The sequence below is a fragment of the Podarcis bocagei genome, assembly GCF_964188305.1.
Source record: "Podarcis bocagei genome assembly, chromosome: 5".
Classification (NCBI taxonomy): domain Eukaryota; kingdom Metazoa; phylum Chordata; class Lepidosauria; order Squamata; family Lacertidae; genus Podarcis; species Podarcis bocagei.
In genome coordinates, this window is record NC_138129.1 from 55641330 (window position 1) to 55668707 (window position 27378).

Consider the following 27378-nt stretch of genomic DNA (forward strand, 5'->3'; position numbering starts at 1 on the left):
ATAAAACTGACAATTGCGGCATAGTGCTCAAATTCCTCCTTTGATTTACCCAAGCTTCTCCCCAAGGGCAGATCTGGGACTCACCTCTTCCCTACCTTCCCACACTTCCCCGTCCATCATCACTAGCCTTTCTGTTCATGGAGAGCTGAATTTTCAGGAAGGCTGTATGCACACCCAATAGCATGTGTAGGGGAAGGACTGGACTATATTTGGAGGAGTCAAAGACTCCCTGGTTTTATAAAGTGAAACTGGTACGTCTGTCAGAATTATCTCAGTTTGACCTTTGGAATTATTCCTAATTCTAATTTTTTGTTTTTGTTCTTTCGTTGTTTTGATGTATCCCTTGACCTAGGCACGCCCAACCTAGGAAGGCACATGTCTAATGCTTAAGTCATTATTGACAAAAGCACACATGTACAGCAACTCACTAATGTGCACACACTAATAGCCTCTAGGCAGCTGTCCTCAGATTTGTTCCCAGCAGAGCATTTACAGCCAGTGCTTTTTTTCTGGGGGGACGCATGCCCCTAAACATTTTGTAAATCTAAGTTTGGCCACATTGAGATGCAGTATTTCAATATGAGTAGGAAAATGAGAGTACCCCTAAACATTTCTAAGAGGAAAAATAGCACTGGTTACAGCAACAGATAGACCACCCCCCTCCCGAACTTATGTATTCTCAATTGACAGGGTGCATGTTACCAAACAGGCTTCTCCTACACAAAAGCCATCTGTCAGGGTTGGAGCTAGGAGTAGGTCAGCAATGAAACAATAAATCTACTGAGGCCAGTGAAGTTAACTCTTTATTGAAGGAAACAAACCACAGCCTAGGCCTAGTAGTCTCAGCAACTCTTTCCAGGAGGTCAAGGATGATGGGAGTTGTGGTCCAGCAATATCTGGAGTGTGCCAGGTTAGCTATCCCCCCCACCCTTCTCTTCTTTTTCCAGCAGTTTGGTCCCTGATCTGTTACATGAGCTGTGTATGTGTTTTTGCTTTACAGTTGTCCCTGAAAAAGAGTCTGATGACTGAAATCTTTTAGGCCTTTGAGGTCTCTTCTTCAGCAGTTCTCCCAGTGTACTTCTGCTGTGCTGTGATGCACTGCAAAAAAACAACACTCAGGAAGAAGATAAGCAGACGAAACCAATTTTACTCTGCTATAATGAAAAAATTGCTTAATCTCATTTGGAAGCAATAGAGTAGGGAGAAACGAACAGCTGGACATGTTTGTACAAGAGAATATATGAAGAGGTGTCAGTTATTCTTTTGAACGGAGCAATGTTAAAGGCTTCAATGTTTTGAATTTTTTCCTTCTTGCAGAGCAATGGAAATGCAGTAGAGCTGCATTCCCACTGCATTCAAGGGGAATGAAGCTATTCAAATGCTATAGTTTTGTTTCCATGTAAGTTAATGTGACCACGTTGAGGCTAGAATTGAGAGGCTGGTGTCCAACTAAGTCCTACTTACAGTAGACCAATTGAACTTCAGTCTATTATTTCAGCAGGTCTACTCTAAGTATGATTTGGCTGCATACCAACCAAAGAACATTGTCTTCTACGCATTTATCTGAGAGTGAGTCCCATTGAACTCAGTGCTGCTTACTTTTGAGTAGACATGTATAGGATTGGCTTGAAAGGAATAAAAGCCAACAACATGCTTTTTACATGCCTTGTTATCCTCCTAAGGATGTGACTCAGAAATAAACCTTCTCGATTTTAATGGAATGTACTTCCCATTGGTGATTTGCACCACAATGCTGCAATTCTAAATGTGCTTTTAACGCATAAACTCAGTTGAACCTAGTAATAATCATTCCTGAGTAAACATGCAAAGGACTGCACTGACAGGGAATGTGGCTGAATTTGTAACATGTGAGTTTAGGGTGGCCAAGTTAAAAAGAAAAAAGAAATGACAGGTGTCCTCTACATAATTGTTCAGGTCACCCTATACCTGCTGAATCCCCTCTTCTACACAGCTATTAAAGGTGCAAGAGCAAATTCCTTATTTTTTACCCTGGCCATCCTACATACACATGAGCTTAGAGGACAGTGTTGCTGTGTTCAGCCCTATCTTACAAATTCATGTATATTCTTCATAGCATGGCGAATGACAGGAATAAAAAATGGCCTCTTGCACCTTTCATTGCTTAGCTCTGCACTAGAACTTAAGCAGAGCCTCAGATCACAATGGATCACATTATCCACCAGTTTGAACCCTAAAAGCAGACAGAAAGCTTTTGCAATTTAGCTCTTGTCCAATTGGACAAGATGGCTGAGATTCCATACCTTAGGCATGGCTATCAGGGGCACTTGCTTTATAAAGGCTTAATGATTAACTCAGGTTAACTAGCTGAGTTGTACTGATAGTTTTATTGCTGTACTGGCATCAGTCCGTCTCAAGAGACAAAGGTGAAGTCAAATGGCTGGAGAATCACAGCACTTGCTGTGGCTGCTAAAACCAGTAACTCTTAACTGCTGCTTACCATGTTGTTTTTGCTGTATTAGCAGCACTGAAGTGACCTCCTGGGCCTCAAACCTGGGCAGTGTGTATGGAGGTCCTGGGCTGCTCATACAACAAGACCCACCCCCTTGGCCTCACTGATATGGCCCAAAGGAAAGCAGAGCACCAGTTTGGCTTCAGGAATTGCCAGAAGGAAGTGGACAATACACCATTCAATCATCTTAGGGGCTCCACTCTGGATTTGTGTAGGGTTTACTCCTTAGCCTTTTCTTCTCCTGAAGAGGTTGTGCAAGGCAGCAGGTATGGGTTTTTCCTTGGGGTCTTTCTCATGAATGAGTATAGCCAGAAGGCAGTGGAGGTTTAGGATCAGCGTTTTCCATCTCCAAGATGGAATATCTTCCCAGATTGATAAGCCCCCTCTTCCCCTCATTTCCCTCTATGGCCCGTGCAGTAACCACATTCTTGACCACTGAACATATTATTGGTTTCATTGGCTCAATCCACTGGAGCCTGTCTTTGCATGCAGGCGAAGACCCTAACTCACAGAGGGTTTGAGACTCATTGGCTACTTTCCTCTGGTTTAGCTGGCCAGTTGAAGCTATTTCCTGGGGTGTGGCCACTGTCACATGCTGACAGCTTCTAGGAGCTGAGTGTAGGGTGGAGACCTAAGTTAGACAAACTACCCTAGAAGGAGCACAACATATCCCCCACCAGAGGTACTGCCCATCCCCTAACACTCCATGCAACCCATTAGTACTGATAGCATAAACAGAGAAAAGCTGCTGCCCCATGTTTTTGAAAAGTGTGGGGGGAAGTTAGCATTAGCAGGCCTCCAGGTTGCTTCATGCTCCTGGCCTTTGCTTAAAATGGTTCTGATCTTAAATGAGATAATAATGTGAGCCAAATTAGCTCTGGTGACTTTCTGCGTGAAGCAAGAGAGAGCCTGCTCAGCACTAGCTCTAATAGCTCATATGGGGTGTTGGGTGCATATTCCTGTAAAACCTTTTTCTCATCTGTTTTGAGCTCTCTGGCCTCCTTTCATGAATTAAGCAGGCAATAACTCATCCTCAGCGAACTATAGATAACTTTATAGGTTTACCTACACACTAACAACATGAGATCAATGCTGTCTAAATAGTGTTCTTCAGGAGAAACTGCAGGATAAATTGCTTTGAAAACTGCTAGAGCCTGGTATGAAATTAGGTCACCCTGTTCCCTGAGGCTCAGATTCTGAGAATCATCATTGGAGTCTGGGAACACCAGAATCCCAGGGTGGATCAATCAACCAACCAACCAACCAACCAATCAATCCAAGGGCATATCCTGGTTAATGTGTTTGGAATATGGCAGCTATTGGGTCAGGGAGCAGAGTCTGGTGGCTCAGGATAGAGCCTTATGAACATGGGGACAGAGATATAGCAAAAAATCACCAAGCCAAACAAAACTATTCTGTCCTCAAAGTTTTTGTCCTCAACTAAGCTTTTCCTTCTTCCTCTAGAAGTAAGATGAAAGAGGATAAAGCCCTGAAATTTCACGTTACATCCTCAAACCTGTCAACCCTATGTAAAACTGCTAGATGAACCTGATAATCTAGATTTATTTCAGTCTGGGTTCAGCACAGAAACTGGTTTAGCTGCTCTGATGGATGACTTATAACAGGAGAGAAAGAGGGGGCATGTGGCTCTGAAATTTCTCCTTGGTCTCTCATCAGCTGCATTCCTTCTTGACAAATTGGCTGGTTTGGGAACTAGAAATAGAGTGGTACCTCGGTTTATGAACTTAATCCATTCCGGAAGTCCGTTCTTAAACTGAAACCATTCTTAAACCGAGGCACGCTTTCCCTAATGAGGCCTCCCGCCGCTGGTGCCCTTCTACCGTTTGGATTCCATTCTTAGACCGAGGTAAAGTTCTCAAACCAAGACACTATTTCCAGTTTTGCGGAGTTTGTAAACCAAATTGTTCTTAAACTGGACTGTTCTTAAACCAAGGTACCACTGTACTGCCTTTAGTAGTTCTATTCCTGTTTCCTTGTCCAGTTTCAGAAAGTGGTAATGTGTTCGATCTCTTGCTATGAAGTTCAATGGGATTCTATTTTTGTCTGCCATGCTTTTCAATATTTACATGAAGCCATTGGAATAGGTCAGAAATCTTAATGAGGTGTCATCAATATGCAGATTATATCCAGTTCCATGTCTCATTTGCAATGGAGCCACTAATAGGCTGGTTGAGGGCCAATAAACTGAAACTCAATCCAGATAAAAAGGTTACTTTGGCAATCATTTGACCAGAAAGGTAGGTTGAACCCATTACACTGGTCAACAACAAATTTGTTGTCTGCGTTTTTTCAGTTGATTTAGGATGAATCTGATGCGCTGAATCCAAAAATCACATTGGTTTTGCTCAATCAGGTCAAGTTTTTGAGCTATTGCCACATGTCTTTTTTATGTTTTTGTTCACATGTACGCTTGTGTGGAGCATTTTAGAAGAAGTTGGTGGGGGTAAAATGCCATGTTGAATAATTGTTTTGATTGGAAATGATTATTTTAATGACAAGTATTCAGGTCCGATAGTTCTGGGTAATTATGTCGAAAAGGGATCAGTTTGAAGTCATAAAACCATGTCACTGACTGCTACTTCTGCGCTGTTGATGTGACTGGGATCAACAGAAAGAACCGGGGCAGCCTCAAGTATCCTGATCTTCAATCAGCACGTCGTCCTGTAGCTCATTGTGATGAAATTCCAGTGCCTATCTTCGGAGAACTTCCTGACATTAGTGACGAAGATGCCTCCAGTGTTGAAGGACATGAAGAAGAAGTGGTTCTTGAAGATGATGCTCCACATCCATTTTCCCAAAAGGAGTTGAATGATCTAGTTAGTGACCTCAGCTTGTCAAAGGACTCTGCCGAACTGTTGGCATCCAGATTGAAGGAAAAAAACCTCCTCTCTGACAGTGCTCGCATCAGCTTCTTCCGCAACAGGCATCAAGAGTACCTCCGTTTTTTCTCGGAAGAGAAGGACTTGGTGTACTGTGCAGATATTGCGCAGCTTCTGCTCAAGCTTGGAGTGCCACAGTACGAACCCAAAGATTGGAGACTGTTCATTGACAGCAGCAAGCGATCACTGAAATGTGTTCTGCTTCACAACGGCAACCAGTTTGCTTCTATACCCCTGGCTCACTTGAGTACACTGAAGGAGAACTATGAAGCGGTGAAGTATGTGCTGGAGAAAATTGGTTATGATCAGCATAAGTGGTTTATTTGTGTTGACCTGAAGATGGTGAACTTTTTGTTGGGACAACAGTCTGGCTTCACCAAGTACCCATGTTTTCTGTGCATGTGGGATAGTAGGGACCGTGCTCAGCATTACACGAAGAAGGACTGGCCTGAGCGGGAGGAATTGGTGCCTTGCAAAGAAAGGAACGTCATCAATGACCCTCTGGTGGACAGAGGCAGAATACTCTTCCCACTGCTGCACATCGAGCTTGGCTTAATCAAGCAGTTCACAAAGGCTCTGGACAAGGATGGTGACTGCTTCACTTACTTGTGCCAGGCTTTTCCAGGATTGACCATGGAGAAGTTGAAAGCTGGCATCTTTGACGGTCCTCAGATCTGTCAGCTCATCAGAGATTCAGAGTTCGGAAACTCAGTGAACGAAGTGGAACTGGAAGCGTGGAAGGCATTTGTTCTGGTAGTGAAGAACTTTCTTGGCAACAATAAGGCCAGAAACTACGCAGAACTTGTCAACAACATGCTGAGTGCTTTCAGAAACCTGGGCTGCAACATGAGCGTCAAGATGCACTACTATTTTCACATATGGACCGGTTTCCTGAGAACCTGAGTTCAATGAGTGACAAGCAGGGGGAGAGATTCCATCAGGACATGAAAGAGATGGAGACCAGGTATCAGGGTCGCTGGGATGCAGTCATGATGGCTGACTACTGTTGGACTCTGAAGAGAGACCTCCCTGCCGCTGAGCATTCCTGGAGTTGCAAGAAATGGAAGTTCAAGCCCTGAAGTTTGAAAAATGGTGAAGCAACATGCAATTTACGTGTACTTACCTTTATCAATGCCCACCATTCAGTTTACAGTAAACCTGACCTGATGGAGAGAAACAGATGCCATTTCCTGATTCAGCAGTGCAAAAACACCCTAAATCAGTTGTAGAAATCTAGACAACATTCAAAAAGTAAAAAATTGTTGCCCAGTGTTATTAATGGGATAACAGACACATTGCCCCTGAAAGATTAATGCCTCTGGCATTCCAGGTAGAACACATACACATACACATACATAGGCATGGACTTATAAGGCAATGTTGCTGAGTTCAGCCTTAACGGATGGATGCACCTGTATCCTTTGCAACCACACTCCAACACCCACCCAGTCTGATTCTTGGGTGGAGGGAGGCATGGTAAATGATAAGAATAGAGATCAGCCTCTTGCACCTTACATTGCTTAGCTCGTTCACACTGCACTAGACCTTAAGCAGAGCCTTGGATCACAATAGATCGTTTATCCACCAACTTGAACCCTAAAAGCAAACAGAATGCTTTTGCAATTAGCTCTTGTCTGATTCACTGGCTGAGATTCCATACCTTAGGCATAGCCACCAAGAGCCCTTGCTTTGTAAAGGCTGATGGATTAACTCAGGTTAATCAGCTGAGCTGTAGTGATATTATTTATAGCATAATCGGTAAAATGCTGATCTCCACCCCTGTGTTTTGTCCCCCCGCCCCGTTTGTTTGCTCACTCTGGAAGTGGTGCTGCACTTCATTCCAGCCTGCTGAAATATGATATCTATGGTGTCCCCGCCTATTTGTTTCATATATAGCATTACTACAGGATTGCATACAAGCTGCATCCAGCCATACTTCCACCAAGAGACCCAGAAGCTGCTTCCAGGGAATTCATACTGAGCAAAATGCAACTCGCCTTGCCTGGACTGGGGTTAAACCTTTACCCGGTTTTTTATGCAGCTGCTATCTTCTGTCTGGTCAGCGTGCTCCTGAAAGTCATCCGGCTATACCAAAGGAGGCAAAAGCTGATCAGATCTTTGGAGAGCTTCCCAGGGCCACCGAAGCATTGGTTTTATGGACACACCAATGAGGTAGGACTTCTTCATTCCAACTAGTAGAACTCAGAAAAAAGTGAGTGATTGTAATGTTTTGTGTCAAACAAATGTAGTGCTGTTGCCACTGCTGGTACATCAGACTTTTCGTGAGCAACTACAATGCGAGTGGCAAAGGGCAAAGTAGACATTATGGTGCCATGACCTATGTGTTAGAATGTGAACTAGATTCCTATAAAGCAGGATGTAATTTCACGTACAGAGAAGCAGACATGAGATGAATGCTAGAAGTGCCTATCTGTACTTTACCCAAGAAGCTGCTTGTCCCTAGCCATGGTGCTGTCGCCTTCTAGTTCAGCACCCACTTCCTATTCAGCCCACCCATACACTACCTGAAATCAGCTATTTCTCACATTATAGGAATTTGGTGATTTGATTCTAACACAGGGATATGTCCAGGGACGCGGACTTAGAAAAAATATTGGGGGGGCCCGGGAAAGCTCATGAATAATAAATAAGCTCATGAATATGCAAATAAAGTGGCTCCGGCCCTAAATAGGGCAAGCCACGCCCCCCCAGCCAGCCGATTGGCTGGCTGGGAGGTGTGGCCAGTCGGGATTCCCCTGTTCTCGCGGGATTTCCGGCCGGGGCTCTCCGATTAGGGCGCGCGGCTGGCTGGCTGGCGAAGGAGGAGGCGGGGGACGGCGGCGGCGCTCTGCTGGAAGGGCGCCCGCCTGAGATTATTGGGGGGGGCTGAGCCCCCCCCAATTTTTTTTTGAGGGGGCTCAGCCCCCTCAAGCCCCATGGAGTCGGCGCCTATGGATATGTCGCCATGACCCTGAGGTTGCTTCCAGGCTGTTGTACTAGGTTTAGGTTTATGGACTTGGGTGGTGCTGTGGGTTAAATCACAGAGCCTAGGATTTGCCGATCAGAAGGTCGGTGGTTCGAATCCCCTTGACGGGGTGAGCTCCCATTGCTCAGTCCTAGCTCCTGCAAACCTAGCAGTTTGAAAGCACGTCAAAGTGCAAGTAGATAAATAGGTACCGCTCCGGCAGAAAGGTAAATGGTGTTTCTGTGCGCTGCTCTGGTTTGCCAGAAGCGGCTTTAGTCATGCTAGCCACATGACCTGGAAGCTGTACGCCGGCTCCCTTGACCAATAAAACGAGATGAGTGCCGCAACCCCAGAGGCTGTCACGACTGGACCTAATGGTCAGGGGTCTCTTTACCTTTACCTTTACTAGGTTTAGGACAGAAACTTAAATGGGGCACAAATTACAGGATGAAGGGGATAGTTTTGGAAGGTATCTGATAAGCCTGCTATGAAGCATCCCAATGCTTATTGTGGAGTGAGAGATCCCCGATGGCCTGGGGACTTTGTGCTTTAAAGCAGGCTTGAAATGTTTTTGAGTCTCCAAGGAAATGGAGCCCTGGTCATGGAGATCTATGTTATGCAGTAGCCCAAAACTTGTTTAGGGGTCTAAGAGCGTATGTACTTCTTTGTTCTGATTGCTCATGTGGATCTGCATGAGATACAGAGCTGGAAATTAGGAATCAGCTTCATCTCATGCCTGATCAAAGACTTTGGAAAACTAAAAAACTTGTTTGTTACTTCATGATCTTTTTGGTGGATATAGGCTGGGTAGAACTGGTTATACCAGTGTAAAGCTTCTGAGACCATCTTTTTATGTAATGTTTATCAGACTGACTTAAGACTCTGAGATGGCCTGAACAGTGGGAAGTCCACACCTAGTTGACTATAATAGCATTGATTTGATTTTTGTCCCCAATTGCCGCAGCTCGGCCGAATTGGAGAACTTGCCACAATGGTGTCCTGGTCGGAGAGATATCCCAAGGGTCATTCCTTGTGGTTTGGAGCTTTCTTGGGGTTTCTCAATATCTACCATCCAGATTACGCCAAGGCTGTATACAGCAGAGGAGGTAACGAAATGGCCCATTTTAAGGCAATATCTGTACATCTCCTATCTGTACACTCAGTGTCATTTGGTAGCTAAGCTCTGTTGATGGGGGACCTGTGGCCCTGCAGATGCTCTTGGACTTCCGTTGCCACCAGCCCCAGTCAACATTTCCAATGGTCAGGGATGATGGGAGTTGTAGTCCAACATCTGGAGCAGCCCAGGTTTCTCATCACTGTTATGTTGTAAGAGCTTAGCTGTAGAAACATAGGAAGCTGCTTATACTGAATAAGACCATTGGCCCATCTAGCTCAGCATTGTCTACATCAACTGTCAGTGGTTCTCCAGGGCCTCAGACTTGGGTCTCTCTCAGTCCTAACTGGAGATGCCAAGGATTGAACACGGGACCTTCTGCATGTGAGGCAGATACCCCACCATTGAGCTATTACCCTTCCCGTAGGCATGTCTGCACTCATCACTCCCCTCTGAAGTTGTTCCCTTTAGGCCAGTAGCCTGACTGACTTGTTTCTCTATTTGGCAAGCTAAACAAAACCAACAACTATACTGTAAACCAAACAAAACCAAATAAAACAAAACCAACAGCCATTATAGCCCAGGAAACCCAGGAAGGTGTGAAAAGTATTGCAAGTATCACTATAGAATTATATGTGAGATAGCAAACATTAATTTGTCTCACAAATGCTAATTGACTGAGAGGGAAATTACTTCTGAGATACAGGGGTTGCACATGGTGCTGAAACTCCAGAAAGAGCTCGTTGTCCAGGGGAAGCCATAACCATGTCACTTTTTGAATCATTCTAAGTGTTAGTCTCTGTGTTTTGCACTTACTATCATCTTTTCTCATACCATTTTACAGGTTTTTACTTGTTAAACTTGCCTTAAACTTGCAGTAAGCCCAACCTTACCTGAAAGGCATAGAAGTTGGTATTTTATAATAAAAGATGAGTAGGCCTGGCACTCTTCTATCGCAACCCTCTAATTTGTTCTATTGGCATCGCTGCTGAGTCTTCCTTTCCCCTTCCTCCCTGGTCTAGGTCAATGGTAGAACTACCAAGTATTCCTACCAGCCTATGGTTATGAAAAGCCACATACCCAACACAGCTCAGCATGAAAGGTTGACTAGGATTGTACAGATAGTGTAATCAGGAACAGAAATCCAGACCTTGAAGCTGAAAAGCTACAATTCCATTTTAGTCATTACAGAGGCAATGTAAATGCCTATAGTTAAAAAACACCTGCCCATAGGGTGTCAGCCACAACAGGAAAAATATTTACGGATCAGCAAGGGCTTATGACAACCAAATGCGACATCTTCAGCAGAGGAGGGGTGATGACCAGCCCTTCAATTTCCAGGTGGAAACAAGCCAGAAATCAGCCCAAGGCAAAGCTTCATCCTTGGAACAGGCACCAGTCTGATCATAGAATCATAGAGTTGGAAGGGACCCTGAGGATCATCTAGTCGAACCCCTGCAATGCAGAAATATGCAGCTGTCCCATATGGGAAATGAACCTGCAACCTTGGCCTTATCAGCACCACGTTCTAACCAGCTGAGCTATGCATCCTGCTGCCTATTTATTGTTCAGTGAGTTCTTATTTAGAGCTCTGTCTACAGTTAGCACAGTTGGAGCTAACTGTGTCTGATGGTTCTCATCTCCTTTTCTTCCCCCCTTTTCTCCATATGCAATAATTTTTTCTCTCTTGTGCTTGCAAAACAAATGATTGATGGTCCCAGTGTGCCCTTGCATTCTTTCTTTGTTTACACATGCTATAGTTGCTACATAAATGCCATGTGGAAAATGTTTTTCTTAAGCATCTGGCTAAAAGCGGAACAAAGCCATGCTCTTAACTTATCGTACTGAAACATCAGTTTGCCCAGCTTAAATATCATCCTGTCATTCTCCTGACATTTCCCCCTGTTGATGGTACTTTGTCTTTTTCTTAAGGTTCCTTCCAGGTCATGCCAATGCCGTGTGGCCTTTTTAGGTTCGACTTGTCGGCATCTAATCAAGGTGTAACTCGCATATTCCACCATTCTCTACCTCCATGTTAGCTAAAAACGTAATAGTTTACACAGATTCAGAGCAAGAGCTTCACTCATATCAGACCAGGTTGACTAGGCCTTCAGTGGGTTTGGCTAGAGCAACAGAAGACTGATGTTTTATGTGGTTGATATGCTTCTTGTATCTGCTATATCGCTCAGTAAAATCAGTGCCAGTTCTGGGTTTTGTGGGAACCCTCAGGCTTTGCTCCCTGAGTGTGCCCACCTGCTCTTCCTTTTCACTATTGTCCTCTCACTTCCCTGTGCTTCTGGGTTCAGTTGGCACCATCTTCCAGAGAAAGAGAACACAAGGCATGTTCCTTGTCCTTAATCCTAAACTGCTTGTTTGGAGATATCAGATGATCAGGCAGTAATAGAAAAACTGCTTGTTTGGAGATATCAGATGATCAGGCAGTAATAGCAAGGAGGAGGAGGAGGAGGAGGAAGAAGATGGCCAGGAGGCTCCAGGAACTGGCAGCGGGCCTTTTACTGGGGTGTGAGTTCTCCAGTGATACCAACTGCTGCCTCTGGCCTTGAGTAGAAAGCTAATACTTTGTGTGCTTGGAAAATGTTTGCCAGACCACTTCAACAGCTTTTGAAAGAAAGCTTTATAATAAGGTTTTCTGAGAAGAAACCTGACTCTGTTATGAAGTGGTGTGATAACAGAAGGATTCCAATCCACTACTTTAGCTGAAGGTCACTTCAGCTCTTGAGTCTTTTATACCTTCTACAACATTATTATTCCTAACATTTATTTGTAGGAATAATCAGTGGGCTTCATATGTTTGTTTTCAGCTCCTTACTAAATATGAGGTGGCAAAATCGTTTTCATTTAAACAACAACCAACACAGCTTTCCTTGCATTTTCCAGGTGCCCCTTATTTATTCTTATGTATTCTGAGGAGTTTCTGGAGAGCTGTCTCCCAAATTCTGTTTGGTTTCAATTCCTAGTTTTTAATTAACAGCAGCAGTTGGCACCTTCCTCTGTTGCCTCTGGCTGTTTTCACTGTTACTTCTGCCTTTGGTTGAGAAGATCTTGCATGATCATTCTAGCAAAACAGTGGGAGCTAGTTATAGAGATGCTGGAGAAATTGGATTCTGTAGGCATTTAAAACCAAATTATCAATTTCGCAGTTTCCGAATTTGTGAACCAAAACATGGCTATCCTTTGAAATATGAGGGTATCTGAATTTTTGCAATGCAGTAGTCTTAACAGATGTTTATTAAAAATATATATTAGGGGAAAGTGTGCATAAAAGTGAAGGTATTAGTGAACATAACAACAAGGATGCATAATGTTACGGGATGGCTTGCAGAAATGTGTACGTTCATCAAAACTGCATATAAAATTTGTTTACTCTGAGAAATTTGCACTAAAATGCTGATGAAGTTTCGTGAGGATTTTTATTTAAAAAATTAAAATACAAATAGCAGCAATGTGTGGATAACTGAAAGTCAGATTGGAAAAATGAAACATGGAGAGAACCAAACTTGACAGATCCTTCCTTCCCTAGCCAGCAGAAGTAGTAGCAGAGCTGAGACCCCATCCAACTCAGAACAGCCCATTTTGAAAAGCAAAACCTTTTTTTCTAAGTATCCCAGGGATTAAAAACAACAGCTTAAGTTGATTAAACTTGATGGTAAAAGTCCGAAATGAACTCAGGAATGTAACAGAGATATATTTAAATGTGAAAAGTGAAGGCCAGAGAGGAAAGATGGAAAAAGAGAGAGAGCATAGATTGATTATTGGAGCCTACATTTCAGATTACTGGAGGAAAGGGGATCTTCTTCTTTTTTATTAAATATTTTTTATTAACCGACCAATCAAATCAAATCACATCACATAAATTCCGAATTACAAAGCCGAATTTCAAATTTTTGTTGGGGGTACCCATATTTCAAGTTCCGAAGGGGATTCCAATCATCTTCTTGCTGCTGCATTAATGTCCACAAATCTGTCCAAATAATGTTCACAATTCTATTCAGTCCTATCTTGCTGTTCCCACATCTCATGTTGTTATTTTCATATATTTTTCTTTTTTCTTTGTGATCTCTTCTGATAACCTCCTTAAGCAGGTAAACACAAATTATAATCCTGTGTGGATTTTTCCGTCCAATAACCATATCGAGATGGTTTCCATATATCATCACTTCCATAAATAAAAGCACTCTTTCCATCATTAATCTTCACAAATCTATCGCCTTCTTTAGTCCTCTGAAGAGGTTCGCCCGCAGTATGAAAACAAATGCATTCCTCCTCCCAGACATAAATCTTTCGACAGAACTTGCCAAAATGGCGACGCTGTTTTTTACTGCGTCATCCCAAAGCTCTTGTACTTTTCCACGATCTCCTTAAAACATGCTTTGGTTAGAAATTATCTCTACACAGTCTTAAATCTTCCAGGTTAGGTCATTTAAGCGGCATTTCTGACTTGTGTGTGGGGGGATTATTGGTTAATCACATAGAAGAAAGAAAGGAAAGTCCCCCTCCCATCCAGTCCTGTTGCCGACTTACCGAGCCTTGGTGTGTCTTCTCATGATATATTCCTGTTTATCCAACCCGTGTTCTTTCTCAGAGATTCCTTCAATTAGCAGTCTTTACTCCCCATTCTTCCTTGAAATATGTGCATTTGCTTCTTCCTAATTGTTTCTTTTGAAGTTGCTGCAGCTAGTGGCACAAATCGAGACAGCGTCCAGGAGAACTGAAATCCACACAAGGGCTTTCTGCCTAGTGCCCCCACTCCCTCAAGTTCGGGGGTGATATATATGGGCACAGCAGGCAAGGGCAGTCCCCCCCATTCCCTGGGGGGGGCAGGGAGGCTGTTTACTCCCATCACAGCCTCTTAATTACCTCGTGTGGGTCGGAGAGATGTTATTGTCGGCCATCTTCCAATGCGCCCCTAGTGCCCCCCCCAGAGGAAAGGGGATCTTCAGTGGAGATCAATCAATGACATTTCCTCCTCCTCATATCAGCATGGAGATGCTTAGAAAGGAAGGGAAACATGGTCTCTATGTGTTTCTTGAAGAGCAGGCAACAACATTTTTTATGCCTTCATATCTCAGTATGGAAGTTTTGCAGGAGAGGAAAGGAGAAAGGTTCTCTGTTTATCTTCAGCGATGTTTTGATCTCCTCATTTCACTGAGGAGATGCAAAGGGAGGGAGAAGCATTGTTAAAGATCTGGACACAGCATTTCATTCTCCCTATTTATTCTTGGAAGTGCATGTGTGGCATAAGCCTGTGACAGCATGTATGAGTATTTTGAATGTGTGTGAGAGAGGGAGGGAGGAGATAATGCAGGGGTGTCCAAACTTTTTTCAAAGAGGGCCAGATTTGATGAGGTAAACATTCAGGAGGGCCGACCAAAGAAGTTGTTGACCTTTTTTTTAAACCACAGGGCACTGGCGGAGGGAGGGGGAGGGCACCGCCCCTGGCAGCACGATCCCAGTGGGGTGCCATTGCGGCTGCCCCCTGACTGTGCTGGGTGCCACGCCCCTGTGGGTGGCACGCCATGCCCCCAGGACGCACGCCAGCTCTGCCCCCACCTGCTCTACGCCCCCTGGTGCCGGAGCATGAAGCTCCACCACTACTACGGGGAGGAACTGCCTGTGGGGGCAGGATTGAATTGACCGGCAGGCGGGATTAGGCCCCCAAAACAGACTTTGGACATGCCTGAAATAATGTATGAGTGTGGAAGAGGAAAATGAGTTAGTGTTTCTGGAAGCAGAACTCCCTGCTTCTGGCTCTGATGCTTGTCCACCTTGTGATGAAAAGAGATGTGCAAGAGCATCATGATCAGCATCATGTGTGTGCGCTTTTAAAAAAGTCATGTCCTTTGTCATTAATTCAGTGTGTGTGTCAGCATGATATTTAGAAAGCAACCCCAAATAGAATGTTAAGATGGAGGGGTATTAATTATAAATTATATGATTGTGTGGTTGTTTTCTTTAAAAAACTTTTTAAAATAGATTTAAGGACAACAACAACATATAGATAAGGGGCGGGGGAATGAAACTACAATAACAAAAGGGGGAAAGGCAATAATAAGCCATTATTTTTCCATGATAATTTTTTTTTGCAGTTTCGTAAATGTTCCTTAAATAAAAATAAACATATTTCTACTAGTTTAGCCAGCCCTCAGCATTTTGTGTCCATCATTCCATTTTGCTATGCTTTCCCTGGGCTACTTGTTTGCTAATGCTTGCATCCAACCAATGTTAGCCATACTCAGAATAGACCCACTGATTAATTTTTTTTAAAAAAATATATTAAAATATCCTGCTTTCTTTTTCTGCATTGCTCAATGCACTCATCCTTTTTGAATGTTGCAGATCCGAAGGCTCTTGATTTCTACAATTTTTTTCTCCCATGGATCGGTAAGTAGCATTATGCTTTTGGTTATTACATTTTGATCAGGAATCTCCAACTTCTTTAGGCCCTGGGGCGCATCTGGAAATGGTAAGGAACTGCCCCCAAATACCCATTTCACAGAAGAAAAATTTGAAGGTGCTCAGAACAGTCCCTCCAAAAAGAAAAGAACAACCTTAAAATGACCTGCACAGAGCCTAAAACAAGGAACACACAAAGAAAAGGGTGTGTGTGTGTGTGGGGGGAGGTTATCCCTTTAAAAAAAAAGCAAGCAAGTATGGGATGGTGAGGGAGCTCTAGCAGGCACCAATGGTCCAATAGTGCCCACAGGTGCCACACCGGGGACTCCAGAGTTAGATGAATTAACTTAACTTAGGGATTCTTCTTGTGGTGCTATCCCTGATTAAATGTGAACAAGGAGTTTCCTCATGTGATGGACTCTACCCATGGCATACCATCAATCTATATCATAAAATCAGAACACTGAGTTCCAAAGAACAGCCAAATAAGAGAAACGTTGATTGGGATCCATCTGTCTCGGGAGGCAATGGAAGAGGGCGCCTTTGGGGATGAAGTCAAACTATTGGAGTTACAGAGCCTGCTGTGGCTGTAGAGACCAAAACAGGAGAGAGATGTTTTGTTGCAGCTGGGGCAGATGAAGATGTCCGGTTGTGCTGATGCAGGTGTACAATGGCTTTTCTTCTTTCTGCACTCTTCCCAGCAGTCATTCCTCCTCCAGTCACTGCTGTGAATATGTACAACTTGTTATTGCATTGGTCCTTGCATTTAATGTAAGTGACAGCAACATACCTCAGAGGTGTCAAGGGGATTTAAGCTCTTATTGCTCTTTCAAGCAAATATTGGACTTTCTGTCCCTTGGCTGACCTCATTAGGGGAAGGGCAGCTATTCACATTCCATTAATGCAATGTGTTTTGTTTATGTTAGACCACTAGCATCTATTCTAAAGAACTGAGTAATCTTCTTGGGAAGACAACGTATGAGCAACTTTGGATAAGGTTACAGTGCATGTCACTAACCATTATGCTAAGTATCTTGTATAATAATGCCCTGTTCAGATTGAAGCCCCTACTGCAATGCAAGCATAGATCCAATTCCTATTAAAGTATACCCCTTTGTTTCCTGTGTTAAAGTCCGCCATCACGACTGCTGTGTCTCCTTTTGTTTGGGCCACTCCTTTCTTCTGCAATTCCACAAGATTGCCAGGGTTGAATTCTTTGTGGTAGTAGGGTGGAGATCAATGTGATGATCCGCATTAAAGCCAACAATCTCTGTATGTCATTTATTGAGAGTACAAAATGCAGATGTATTAGTTGCAGGATTAGATGGGTTTGGCATGGAATTTTAAATCCTTTTAGCATGCCTCTGTTCAGACATGTTCTGCAGAGATTACTAACAAAAAAAAAAGAAAAAGATTTGACTAGCTTTTTCGTTCCATATTAGGGAAAGGGCTACTGGTATTAGATGGGCCCAAATGGTTCCAGCACCGGCGACTGTTGACTCCTGCATTTCACAGTGATATTTTAAAGTCATATGTGGTACTGATGGTCGATTCCACCAAAGTGATGCTGGTAAGGGCTTTTTTTTAAAAAAACACACACCCCAAAATACCTCTCTCTTATATCTAATAGAAAATCTAAACCAATAGTATTGTGGTTCTTTTTTGGGGGGGGGGTATGCAGGGGTACACATACCCCTAAACATTTTGTGAATCTTTGCACTTTTGTCCATTACTGTATTTCTTTTCCCTGCTTTGAACTATAAAATGGTGATTTTCTTGAGTCAAAACATTTTTGTAAGGGAAAAAAGCACTGGGTTAAAATATTCCAGCATGGCAATTGCACTTTGTGCCCAGGTACCAACCAACCTAGAATTTGGAAGCCTTGATCAGAAATGTTGATCCTACTCATAGCTTATTCAGAAACTTAAACCATCTTGTTGTACTGCTCTGAGCCTTGGGAACTTCCAGGCGCAGCAGCACCAGGTTTGATTTCCTTTGGATGAGGGAGTACAAGCCCAGCACTTTCATGCAGCAAGATGAATGTACCTGCTTCAGGCATCAACCTGATGGTGAGATGAAGACATGAATTTGTAGCTGTTTAGTATTGGCCCTGAGGTTTGGCTTGGGGTTCTAGAGTTCTATTTCATTCAGCAAAATGTCTTGGACTAGCACTATTAAAGGATTCAAGCATTGCTTTATTTTCAATTACATTTCAAAATCCTTTGCTTTATTTTCAAATACATAAGTAAAACATCAGGGAAAGCAATGAGACAGTCCTACAAGGTACCATATATGTGGCTCCATGTCAGATCACCCTAAAGAGACTCTGCCTTCAACAAATTCATAGCTTTGCCTCTGCCTCTTCCAAACACACACACCCTTCCCTTAGCTAGAGGATGAGTGTCACCACTACTTCCAAGCTGAGATGGGTACCTCATACAAGCACAAACATTGATTCTCAATTAGCTCTCACTGAGGAAAAGCTGACAGTCATGGAGTATTAACCAGAAATCTGCCTAATCTGCCTAACCAGGTCTCATGGAATTATATTTAGACATAGTATTAAAAATACAGGCAACAACACACACACACAAACAACACCACAACAAGGTCACCAGCTGCCATCCTTACTTGTGCCATAAACATAATCTATTAACTCACTAACTGACCATATGTACGTTGTATGTTGCATAAGATTCAGGGCGGCGGGGAATCATAGACAGGAAAAAATATAGGCACCAGAGGAGTCAACTCCTAGGGGCACAGGTCCCTTTGGCCCACCCAATAAAATATTTGAGGGGGTCATGCACCCCAGGTTGATGGCCATTGCCATTTAAATGGTGTATCATGTGATCAATTATGTGGGGTGGGGCTTACCCCCATATTTTATTCATGTTGGCACCCCTGATAGGCACCTTAACTGATTGGAATTTGATTGTCAAAGGTTTAAAGGGCTTCCACATTAGAAATAAATGGAAACCACCCTACCACAATATATAAAAATAAGAATTCATTGCTTACTACACATGCTAGGTTGGTTTGTACAGGATCATAATCACCCAAATCTGATTGCTCCACTAGTGTTTAGATGACTGCCACGTTCTCTCTCGAATCTATAATTGCAACAAGGGATTTTGTGGTATTTGTAGTTGTAGGGGAAATCACCTGGGTGTCAAATGATCTGCCTAAATGTTTTTACCGTGAATTGTAAATGTACTAAATAAAGGAATGGATGGTGTGCCCTGCTCATTCTACGTATGGATATATGGACATTGCAGCAGCATGGGTGGATGGCTCAAATATGGATGCCAGAAATCTAATCATCTGAGGAATTTACTTTTGACATGTGAAACCTTTCTCTCTTACATTAGGATAAATGGGAAAGGCTGTTCTCAGAAGATAAATCACTGGATATTTTCCAGCATGTTGGGTCCATGACACTGGACAGCATGCTGAAGTGTATCTTCAGTTATCAAAGCAATTGCCAGCTTGACAGGTATCATGAGAACTGGGGGAGGGGGGAAGAGACTTAGGAGCATCTCCACCCCCATTGTTCTGCCCGGACACTGAGGTCCAGTGCCAAGGGCCTTCTGGCAGTTCCCTCACTGTGAGAAGTGAAGTTACAGAGCCTTCTTGGTAGTGGCGCCTGCCCTGTGGAATGCCCTCCCATCAGATGTCAAGGAAATAAGCAACTATCTTACTTTTAAAGTCATCTGAAGGCAGCCCTGTTTAGGGAAGTTTTTAATGTTTAATGCTGTATTGTGTTTTTAACATTCGGTTGGGTGCCGCCCAGAGTGTCTGGGGAAACCCAGCCAGATGGGCGGTGCCTAAATAATAAATTGTTATTATTATTATTATTACTTATAGTAAAGGCAAGGGAAAATTTAACTCCAGTTTATAGATAAACCAGAGAACCATTGGGGGTGTGTGGAATCACTTCTCGTATAAATCATTGTTTAGTGAGAACCAATTCACGTGAGCATCAGGTGCACAGAAACTGCTTGAAACCCCTGCACCTGTTCTTTCCAGGCCTATGGGCAGTCTCTCACAAGTCCCATGTTACAATCCAGAGTGGAATGGGTCTAACTAATCACTATCCACCAAGAATGCTTGCAGTTGTGCTGCCACTACTGACAGTTGTACTAACAGTTACTTTGGACAAAAATGGGGTTTAGTGACCGGAAAGAAGTTGTCTAGAAACTGTTGGTTCCAGGGTAGTTTTTTCAGGTGTAGTCACAATTCTGCCTCCTTAGGGACAGGAGGCATCACTTCCTTGGTGCAGTGATTAGGTTAGGACTCAGCCACAATAATTTGCTCTCTCAGACTAATTTGCCTCAGAAGGTTGTTATGAGTATAAAATGGCGATGGTGGGCAAGTCTATCTATTTCTTAGAGGACAGGTGGGGTTAGACTGAATGTGATAAATAAACTACATTGTTTTGTATTGTGCCTGTTAAAAATAATCACCTCTGAATTAAACTCTTTCTTTGACTCCTCTAGTAAGAATACATATGTCCAAGCAATTAGTGACCTCAGTTGTTTGATGCAGGAAAGAATACAGACATTTCTCTATCACAATGATCTAATCTATCGCATCTGTCCTCATGGATACCGTTTCTTCAAGGCTTGCAGAATAGCCCATCGCCACACAGGTATTTCCTTTGGTTCTTCTCTTCAGTGGAGGGATCTACACCTGTACGTACATAGCTAAGGCAGCAAGCCTAACCCCACTTACGTGGGAGTAAGCCCTATTGAATTAAATGGATCTTACTTCTGAGCAGATATGGTTAGGCTTGTGCGATAACACCCCAAGGGCATGGATAGCCGGCTACCAGACCCCAAGCAGAACCCAGCTGCAAAATTTAATCTGCAGAAAGTCAACCTGGGCTCTCCTGGGGGGTGGGGGGATGCTGAGCAATTCTGATGCCTCTCAGGGGTTTCCTAAACCCTTGACTTTTCAACAGTGGCACTTCAGATATGTAATAGCTTCTCCAGAGAGACTCGCCTTGCACCTGCTTTACAGTCTTTTCAATACCAGAAGATCTTTTTTATTCACCCACATTTTTTACCTGTGTTGTAAATCTGGACCATAAACTATTTTATGCTGCCTTTATGTAAGGATGTCTTTATTGCTTAATCACTGCACCAAGGAAGTGATGCCTCCTGTCCCTAAGGAGGCAGAAAACCCTGAGTTTGCTCTGAGAATGGCTTAGTTAGATGCCACCCAAAATAAACTGATGTGTAGACTTTTTAAAAAAAGAATATTTGATAGTTGATAACATGTCAGGTTTCATATATGATTTCTGACAAAATCAAGTCAATCAAAAGATGCAAGCAAGTCTAAAGTATGTGAGTTTCCAATTTTTAGGTTAAGGTTTTACATTTCAAACTCAAAATGTCATATCTAAAGTTAAATAGCAATGTTTGCCAATATTTGTTTGCAATTATTTGTTTCAGCAGGTCTAGTAACAACAGTCCTAACCGTGGACTCAGCTATACAGCTGCAAAGAAAATGTTTTAAGTGCAATATACAATGTGACACTAGATGATGATGGCAAGCCTTATGGAAAATTCAATGTATTTTTAAAAATGTTTTAAAAAGAAACATTTTCAGAATTTTTTTTATATGTGTGTAGATTCCACCCTTAAGTCCTGTCCCACTATGGGAATTTCTTCATCCTTTTAAAGTTAGTAACATACAGAAAATTACTTAGAAGCAGTGAATGTCATGACGTCTGTTTGGGAAAATTATTAAATTTATTACTTTTTTTTACACAGAAAAGGTGATTAGGGAAAGAAAGGCACTCCTCAAAGATGATCGGGAACTTGAGAAGATCCAAAAGAAGAGATATCTAGACTTTCTGGATATTCTTCTCTGTGCCAGGGTGAGTAAAATCCACATCATGTATTTCCAGATAAGGGATATATGCATGTATGCAGCCAACAGTCCTGTCCCTTAGATACATCGGTTTACAGTGTTTCTATCTCACTGCCCAGCCAAAAAGGGCTTCCAGAGTGGCTTACTTAAAATAATCAATAATCCCATGAAGGAGGCAAGTGGCTGCATGTGACGGAAAACAAAGCAAGTCCTCCGTGGCTTTTGACCTTGATCATTCTCCATTTTTCAGGATGTAAATGGTGAGGGATTATCTGATGAAGACATACGTTCTGAGGTGGACACTTTCCTCTTTGAGGGTCACGATACCACCACCAGTGGGATTTCCTGGACCTTATATGCCATGGCCCAGAATCCAGTGCACCAGCAAAAATGCAGGGAGGAGATAAAGGAGATTCTTGGAGAGCGAGAGACTCTGAGCTGGTGAGAAGGTTCTTCACTCGCTATCTGTTTTTCTTTTGTGAGGATCCCTGCTGAAGCAGGGCAAGTTTTACTGTTTTCCAAGCAAATATGTGACTCTCTTGTCAGACCTGAAGTGGAAAAGTTTTAGATTTTTGAAAACCCTGGTTAATACATGGGAACTCTTTGGAGAGGTAAGATGCCACAAAAAGTTTCAGTTTGCTTCAGAAATTGCAAATAGTGCCGACCTCCATGAAAGACCTACATTGGCTCCCAGTACGTTTCCAAGCACAATTCAAAGTGTTGGTGCTGACCTTTAAAGCCCTAAACGGCCTCGGTCCAGTATACCTGAAGGAGCGTCTCCACCCCCATCGTTCTACCCGGACACTGAGGTCCAGCACCGAGGGCCTTCTGGCGGTTCCCTCACTGCGAGAAGCCAAGTTACAGGGAACCAGGCAGAGGGCCTTCTCGGTAGTGGCGCCCTCCCTGTGGAACGCCCTCCCACCAGATGTCAAAGAGAACAACAACTACCAGACTTTTAGAAGACATCTGAAGGCAGCCCTGTTTAGGGAGGCTTTTAATGTTTGATGTATCACAGTATTTTAATATTCTTTTGGAAGCCGCCCAGAGTGGCTGGGGAAACCCAGCCAGATGGGCGGGGTATAAATAAATTATTATTATTATTATTATTATTATTATTATTATTATTATTATTATTATTATTATTATTATTAGAGAGTGTGTCATGCTTCAGCATTTTGAGATTCATAGTTAACGCAGAAGGTTAATTTGTTTGGGAGAGGTACATGTGTCTCATATTCAAGTTCCCCCTCAGTTATTTCACTGCATGTATAAATGTAGTTTTGACCAAACTGCGGGAGGCAGTAGAAGACAGAAGTGCCTGGCGTGCTCTAGTCCATGGGGTCACGAAGAGTCGTACACGACTAAACGACTAAACAACAACAACATAAATGCAGAATATGCAAGGATGCTCAAATTTCCTTTTTTGTCACGTCTTTTAATATTCTACTCCACTTTCTGTGGAATATTTTTGTCTTCTTGTCACTTGTGAATCTTCCTCACAGTTTGTTTCTTTGTTTCTCCCAGGGATGACCTTAGTAAGATGACTTACACTACGATGTGTATTAAGGAAAGCCTCCGTGTTTATCCTCCTGTTCCTCAGGTGTACCGAGAGCTCAACAAACCAGTCACATTTCCTGATGGAAAGACATTGCCTGCAGGTCTGCCTCATTATGTTTGATTACATTTCACAGTATTTTCAATGACAGACATGAAGGATGGAAACTGAAAGAGTGGCACCGGTGTCCTGATTGTTGGTTTTGTGACAAGTATCTGGCATGATGGGGTGATAGGGTTGACTTGCTCAGTTGTCTTGAAGGATATAATTCTCTATCTGACTTTGGAGTCATGTGCCCCTAAAGGCTGTTGAGAGGCTTAGAAGTTGTACTACAAAAGTTCTTTGTGTTAGGACACTGGAACTAATGAGGCAAGACACAAGGTTTGGGATGTTACTAGGGCAACTTCATTAAACTACAACATTAAGAACTTCTAAGCTGAATAGGAAATATCCATGTGTGGGAAATACACACCCTCTGTCAGGCTCTTAAGTATGCCATATCCAAATTTTAAAGTATGGCTGGCTAAGATCCTTGCCTCACTGAAGACAAGTTTGAATTAGACAAGCCAATGCCAGGATAAGGCATCTTCATATCTTCCTCTGCAGATATATTTACATATTAAACTATGCACCACTTCGGAGGCAGTTTGTAAAACTGACTGTGGTCAAGGAATGACAAAATAAATAAAAATGAAGTATAAAGTCACCCTGAGGACTTCCAGATTAATCTATCTGCTCCATGAGTTCTGGCAAAACTCTTTGTCACCTCAGAGAATGACCATGTCTTAATGAAAGCAGACTCAAATCCTCACTAAGGCATTGTAACCAACATGCAAGTAACTCAGCAACAAATACCACAAAATGCATTGGGATGCCATAACAGCTGCATCTTAAGCAATCCTTCCCTGGGGCCTTTCTGCAATCCAGCAATGCAGCACTGAAAACACAACTTTGTGGTGTGTTCCACCTTCCATTTACTAATCAGATATTTCTCTCCTTTCCCTCCAATCCTTAACAGGTGCTTTGATATCCCTGAATATTTATGCTCTTCACAAAAATCCTGAAGTGTGGGAGGATCCTCAGGTATTTATGTTCTGGAACATTGTTTGGTCAATGGTTTAGAGCATGTTGAATGCACATTTAAAGTGTGTTTATTGCACACTAAAAGCAGCTGACTCCTTCCCCAAGAATAATGAGCTGTTGTTTCTGCCTCACAGAGCTTCCATTTCTAGAACCCTTAACATACTACAGCTCCCAGGATTCTTTGGGGGAAATCATGTGCTTTGACTGTGCACTGAATATGTTTTAAATGTATAGCATGGATGTGCACTTAGAATCACAGTACCACAGCAGCGTTGCATGCAAAATGGGATAAATGTACAGTTGCTCAGTTCCTGATGTGTGCGGTAGAGACTTTGTGGATGCTCTAGGATCTGGGCTTCTGGTATTGTGCCCCACTTTTTTGGGGGGGATCAATTGAGAATTGTGCAAAATGGCAAGAGTTGGAGCATGAAAATTTGCTGCAACTTGGGACAACTTAGCATTCCACAGCCTAATGTTGACATACCTGCCAACATTTGTCTGATAAAAATAGGGACATCCCATTCCATAATGATAATTTTACTGTTTATACCCTACCCCACACATCTTACTGGGTTGTCCCAGCCATTCTGGGCAGATTCCAACATATATAAAATCATAATAAAACATTCAGCATTTAAAAAAAAATCCCTATACAGGATTGCCTTCAGACGGCTCTGGGGTCAGAAAACTCCATACCCTCCAACATTTCTCCAGTGAAAATAGAGACATCCTAAGGGAAAGTGGGACATTCTGGGATAAAATCTGAAACTTCTCTAAATCAGGGATGTGCCTGGAAAATAGGGACACTTGGCGGGTCTGCATTGATTGCCCTGTGTTGATGTACAGACAATATCAAGCAGATGCAGCATGGATGCATATTCAGAGCAATGAACATTCTGTGATTGAAAATACAGGAAGGAAAAATAAATAACAATAAAAATTCTTAGCCAAAGTAACTCTGAAAAGAAGAGTTTGGATTTGATATCCCACTTTATCACTACCCGAAGGAGTCTCAAAGCGGCTAACATTCTCCTTTCCCTTCCTCCCCCACAACAAACACTCTGTGAGGTGAGTGGGGCTGAGAGTCTTCAGAGAAGTGTGACAAGCCCAAGGTCACCCAGCAGCTGCATGTGGAGGAGCAGAGATGCGAACCCGGTTCCCCAGATTACGAGCCTACTGCTCTTAACCACTAGACCACACTGACTCTCTAGACCACAAAAGAAGAATTCTGCAACCTTTATTTTTTCTGCAAATGATACACATTGTACTCTTGCTTAATTTAACTTGCATAATGTACATTGCTTCTGTTGGCCATGGGGAGCATTTATCTAGGGCACTGAAGTCTCATTTTCTCCCTCAGATCACAAGTTTGGGATGCAGTACATGCTGGGTTCAACCCCCGGCAACTTTCTACATGTCTATGCACATCCATGTTGCCAAACTGAAGGCTAGCCCACATATACATGTACATCACTTGAATTCTGTCTTTGATGTCTGGCAGTGGCATCTGAATGCATCAAGTGACCTCAGTGAAAACCACTGTGCTTTACAAGAATGAAAGCTCCTCTTGTGGTGTTGTGATTGTGATGGTCTCTTCACTTGTGCAATATCACTTGATACTGCAGTAATCCAATGATCAGCATGCATGCATGAAGCAGGTCCAAGTACATCTCATTGCTGATGCAAGCTGCTGATAACTACAGTCTTACTCTCTTTCAGGTGTTTGATCCTCTAAGGTTTTCACCCGATAATTCATCTCAAATACATTCCTATGCATTTTTGCCGTTTGCTGCTGGACCCAGGTAATACAACTAATGATGTAAAGCTGTTCACTGAAAATAGACAGAAGCAAGATGAAAGATAGTCAGCCAAAGCAAAACTTGATTTATATGATCAATGAGTGAAGTTCATCCTCAGAATTATGGATTGCTGCTTACCTGTGTCTGGTTCTCACTGATATTGTGACAAGGAGAACAGAACAGCCCCCTTCCATGGGACAGAAGGTTTGTTCTCTCTTTTTTTAAGGAATGAGCAGAGCCATCTTTCCAGAAAGATTAGCTTTCCCCCCTGATAAGGGGGTCCCTGTGTGAGTGTTCTGTTTACTGAGGCTTTAGGACCAATCCACACTCTTTGGGTTGCCTCTGCCCCCAAGTCCAGGGTAATCCATGTGGGGGGTTTTCTATGGGTTAAATGCATTCATAGTGAAGCAGTTGTCTGGACACGCCACAGATCTTGCTCTTAATTTAGCACACTATTGCACTTAGTACATGGATTCATGGATCCTTAAGAAATAGTTTTACTGTGGATATATTCTGTCTGTGATGACAACAAAAAACAAGATTAAAAATAAACTCAAAATGTGGTTAGTATGAATGGATTATTGTAAGGACTTAGATGGTCATAACTGAGGATCAGGAATCCTGCACTCAATCCAAATTCTTCTTTATTTAAGCCCTCTGTGGAAACACCCCATTGCTTCAGAACAGGTTTTGCCAAGCTGGCAAAACAGTTCCCATCAGCACGAATTTGCTGGCTGGAGCTGAGGTTCAAAGCGGCTGTAGGGCAGCTGTAGATTGGGAAAGGCTTCTCTAGAGGTATTCCCACCCCCACACCAAAATATCCCATTTCCCATCACTTCTTCATTCATTTCATATTCTAGTTACCCATTAGTTCTGCAGCTGGAATAAACAAGGACAGCTGAGGAGCTGGTTGCAAATTGAAGACCACACAGGTTCAGGGTTTATGGGTTTTCAGCACCTGCATTCTTGTTTAGACACACGTACTGAAATGTTTAGAAAGTTTGTATGAGTTTTAATTTGTTTGTGGGCTATTCTGTTGCTAGATTCCTGTATGTTTTAAATCATGGTTGTAAATTTGTATTGTTTTATCTTGTATGTAAACCACTTTGAGATTTATTTCTACAAGCAGGTGACTCCCCATACGTGAAGTACCGGGAGATAATTAAATAATCCAATTCAT

At 42.8% G+C, this 27378-nt stretch overlaps 1 protein-coding gene across 1 annotated transcript in view; it reads left to right on the plus strand.

Annotated features, from left to right (window-relative positions):
• The first annotated feature begins 7302 nt into the window (after positions 1-7302).
• LOC308587760 (uncharacterized protein) overlaps positions 7303-27378 on the plus strand; it is a 41199-nt gene continuing 21123 nt past the window's right edge. The window contains exons 1-11 of the mRNA XM_081195525.1: positions 7303-7563; positions 9321-9462; positions 15828-15872; positions 17327-17454; positions 19256-19380; positions 20384-20535; positions 21662-21768; positions 22012-22202; positions 23286-23419; positions 24335-24399; positions 26119-26201. Coding sequence (XP_081051651.1) covers positions 7378-7563; positions 9321-9462; positions 15828-15872; positions 17327-17454; positions 19256-19380; positions 20384-20535; positions 21662-21768; positions 22012-22202; positions 23286-23419; positions 24335-24399; positions 26119-26201 — 1358 coding nt within the window. The 5' untranslated portion in view covers positions 7303-7377. The remainder of the gene's footprint in view (positions 7564-9320; positions 9463-15827; positions 15873-17326; positions 17455-19255; positions 19381-20383; positions 20536-21661; positions 21769-22011; positions 22203-23285; positions 23420-24334; positions 24400-26118; positions 26202-27378) is intronic.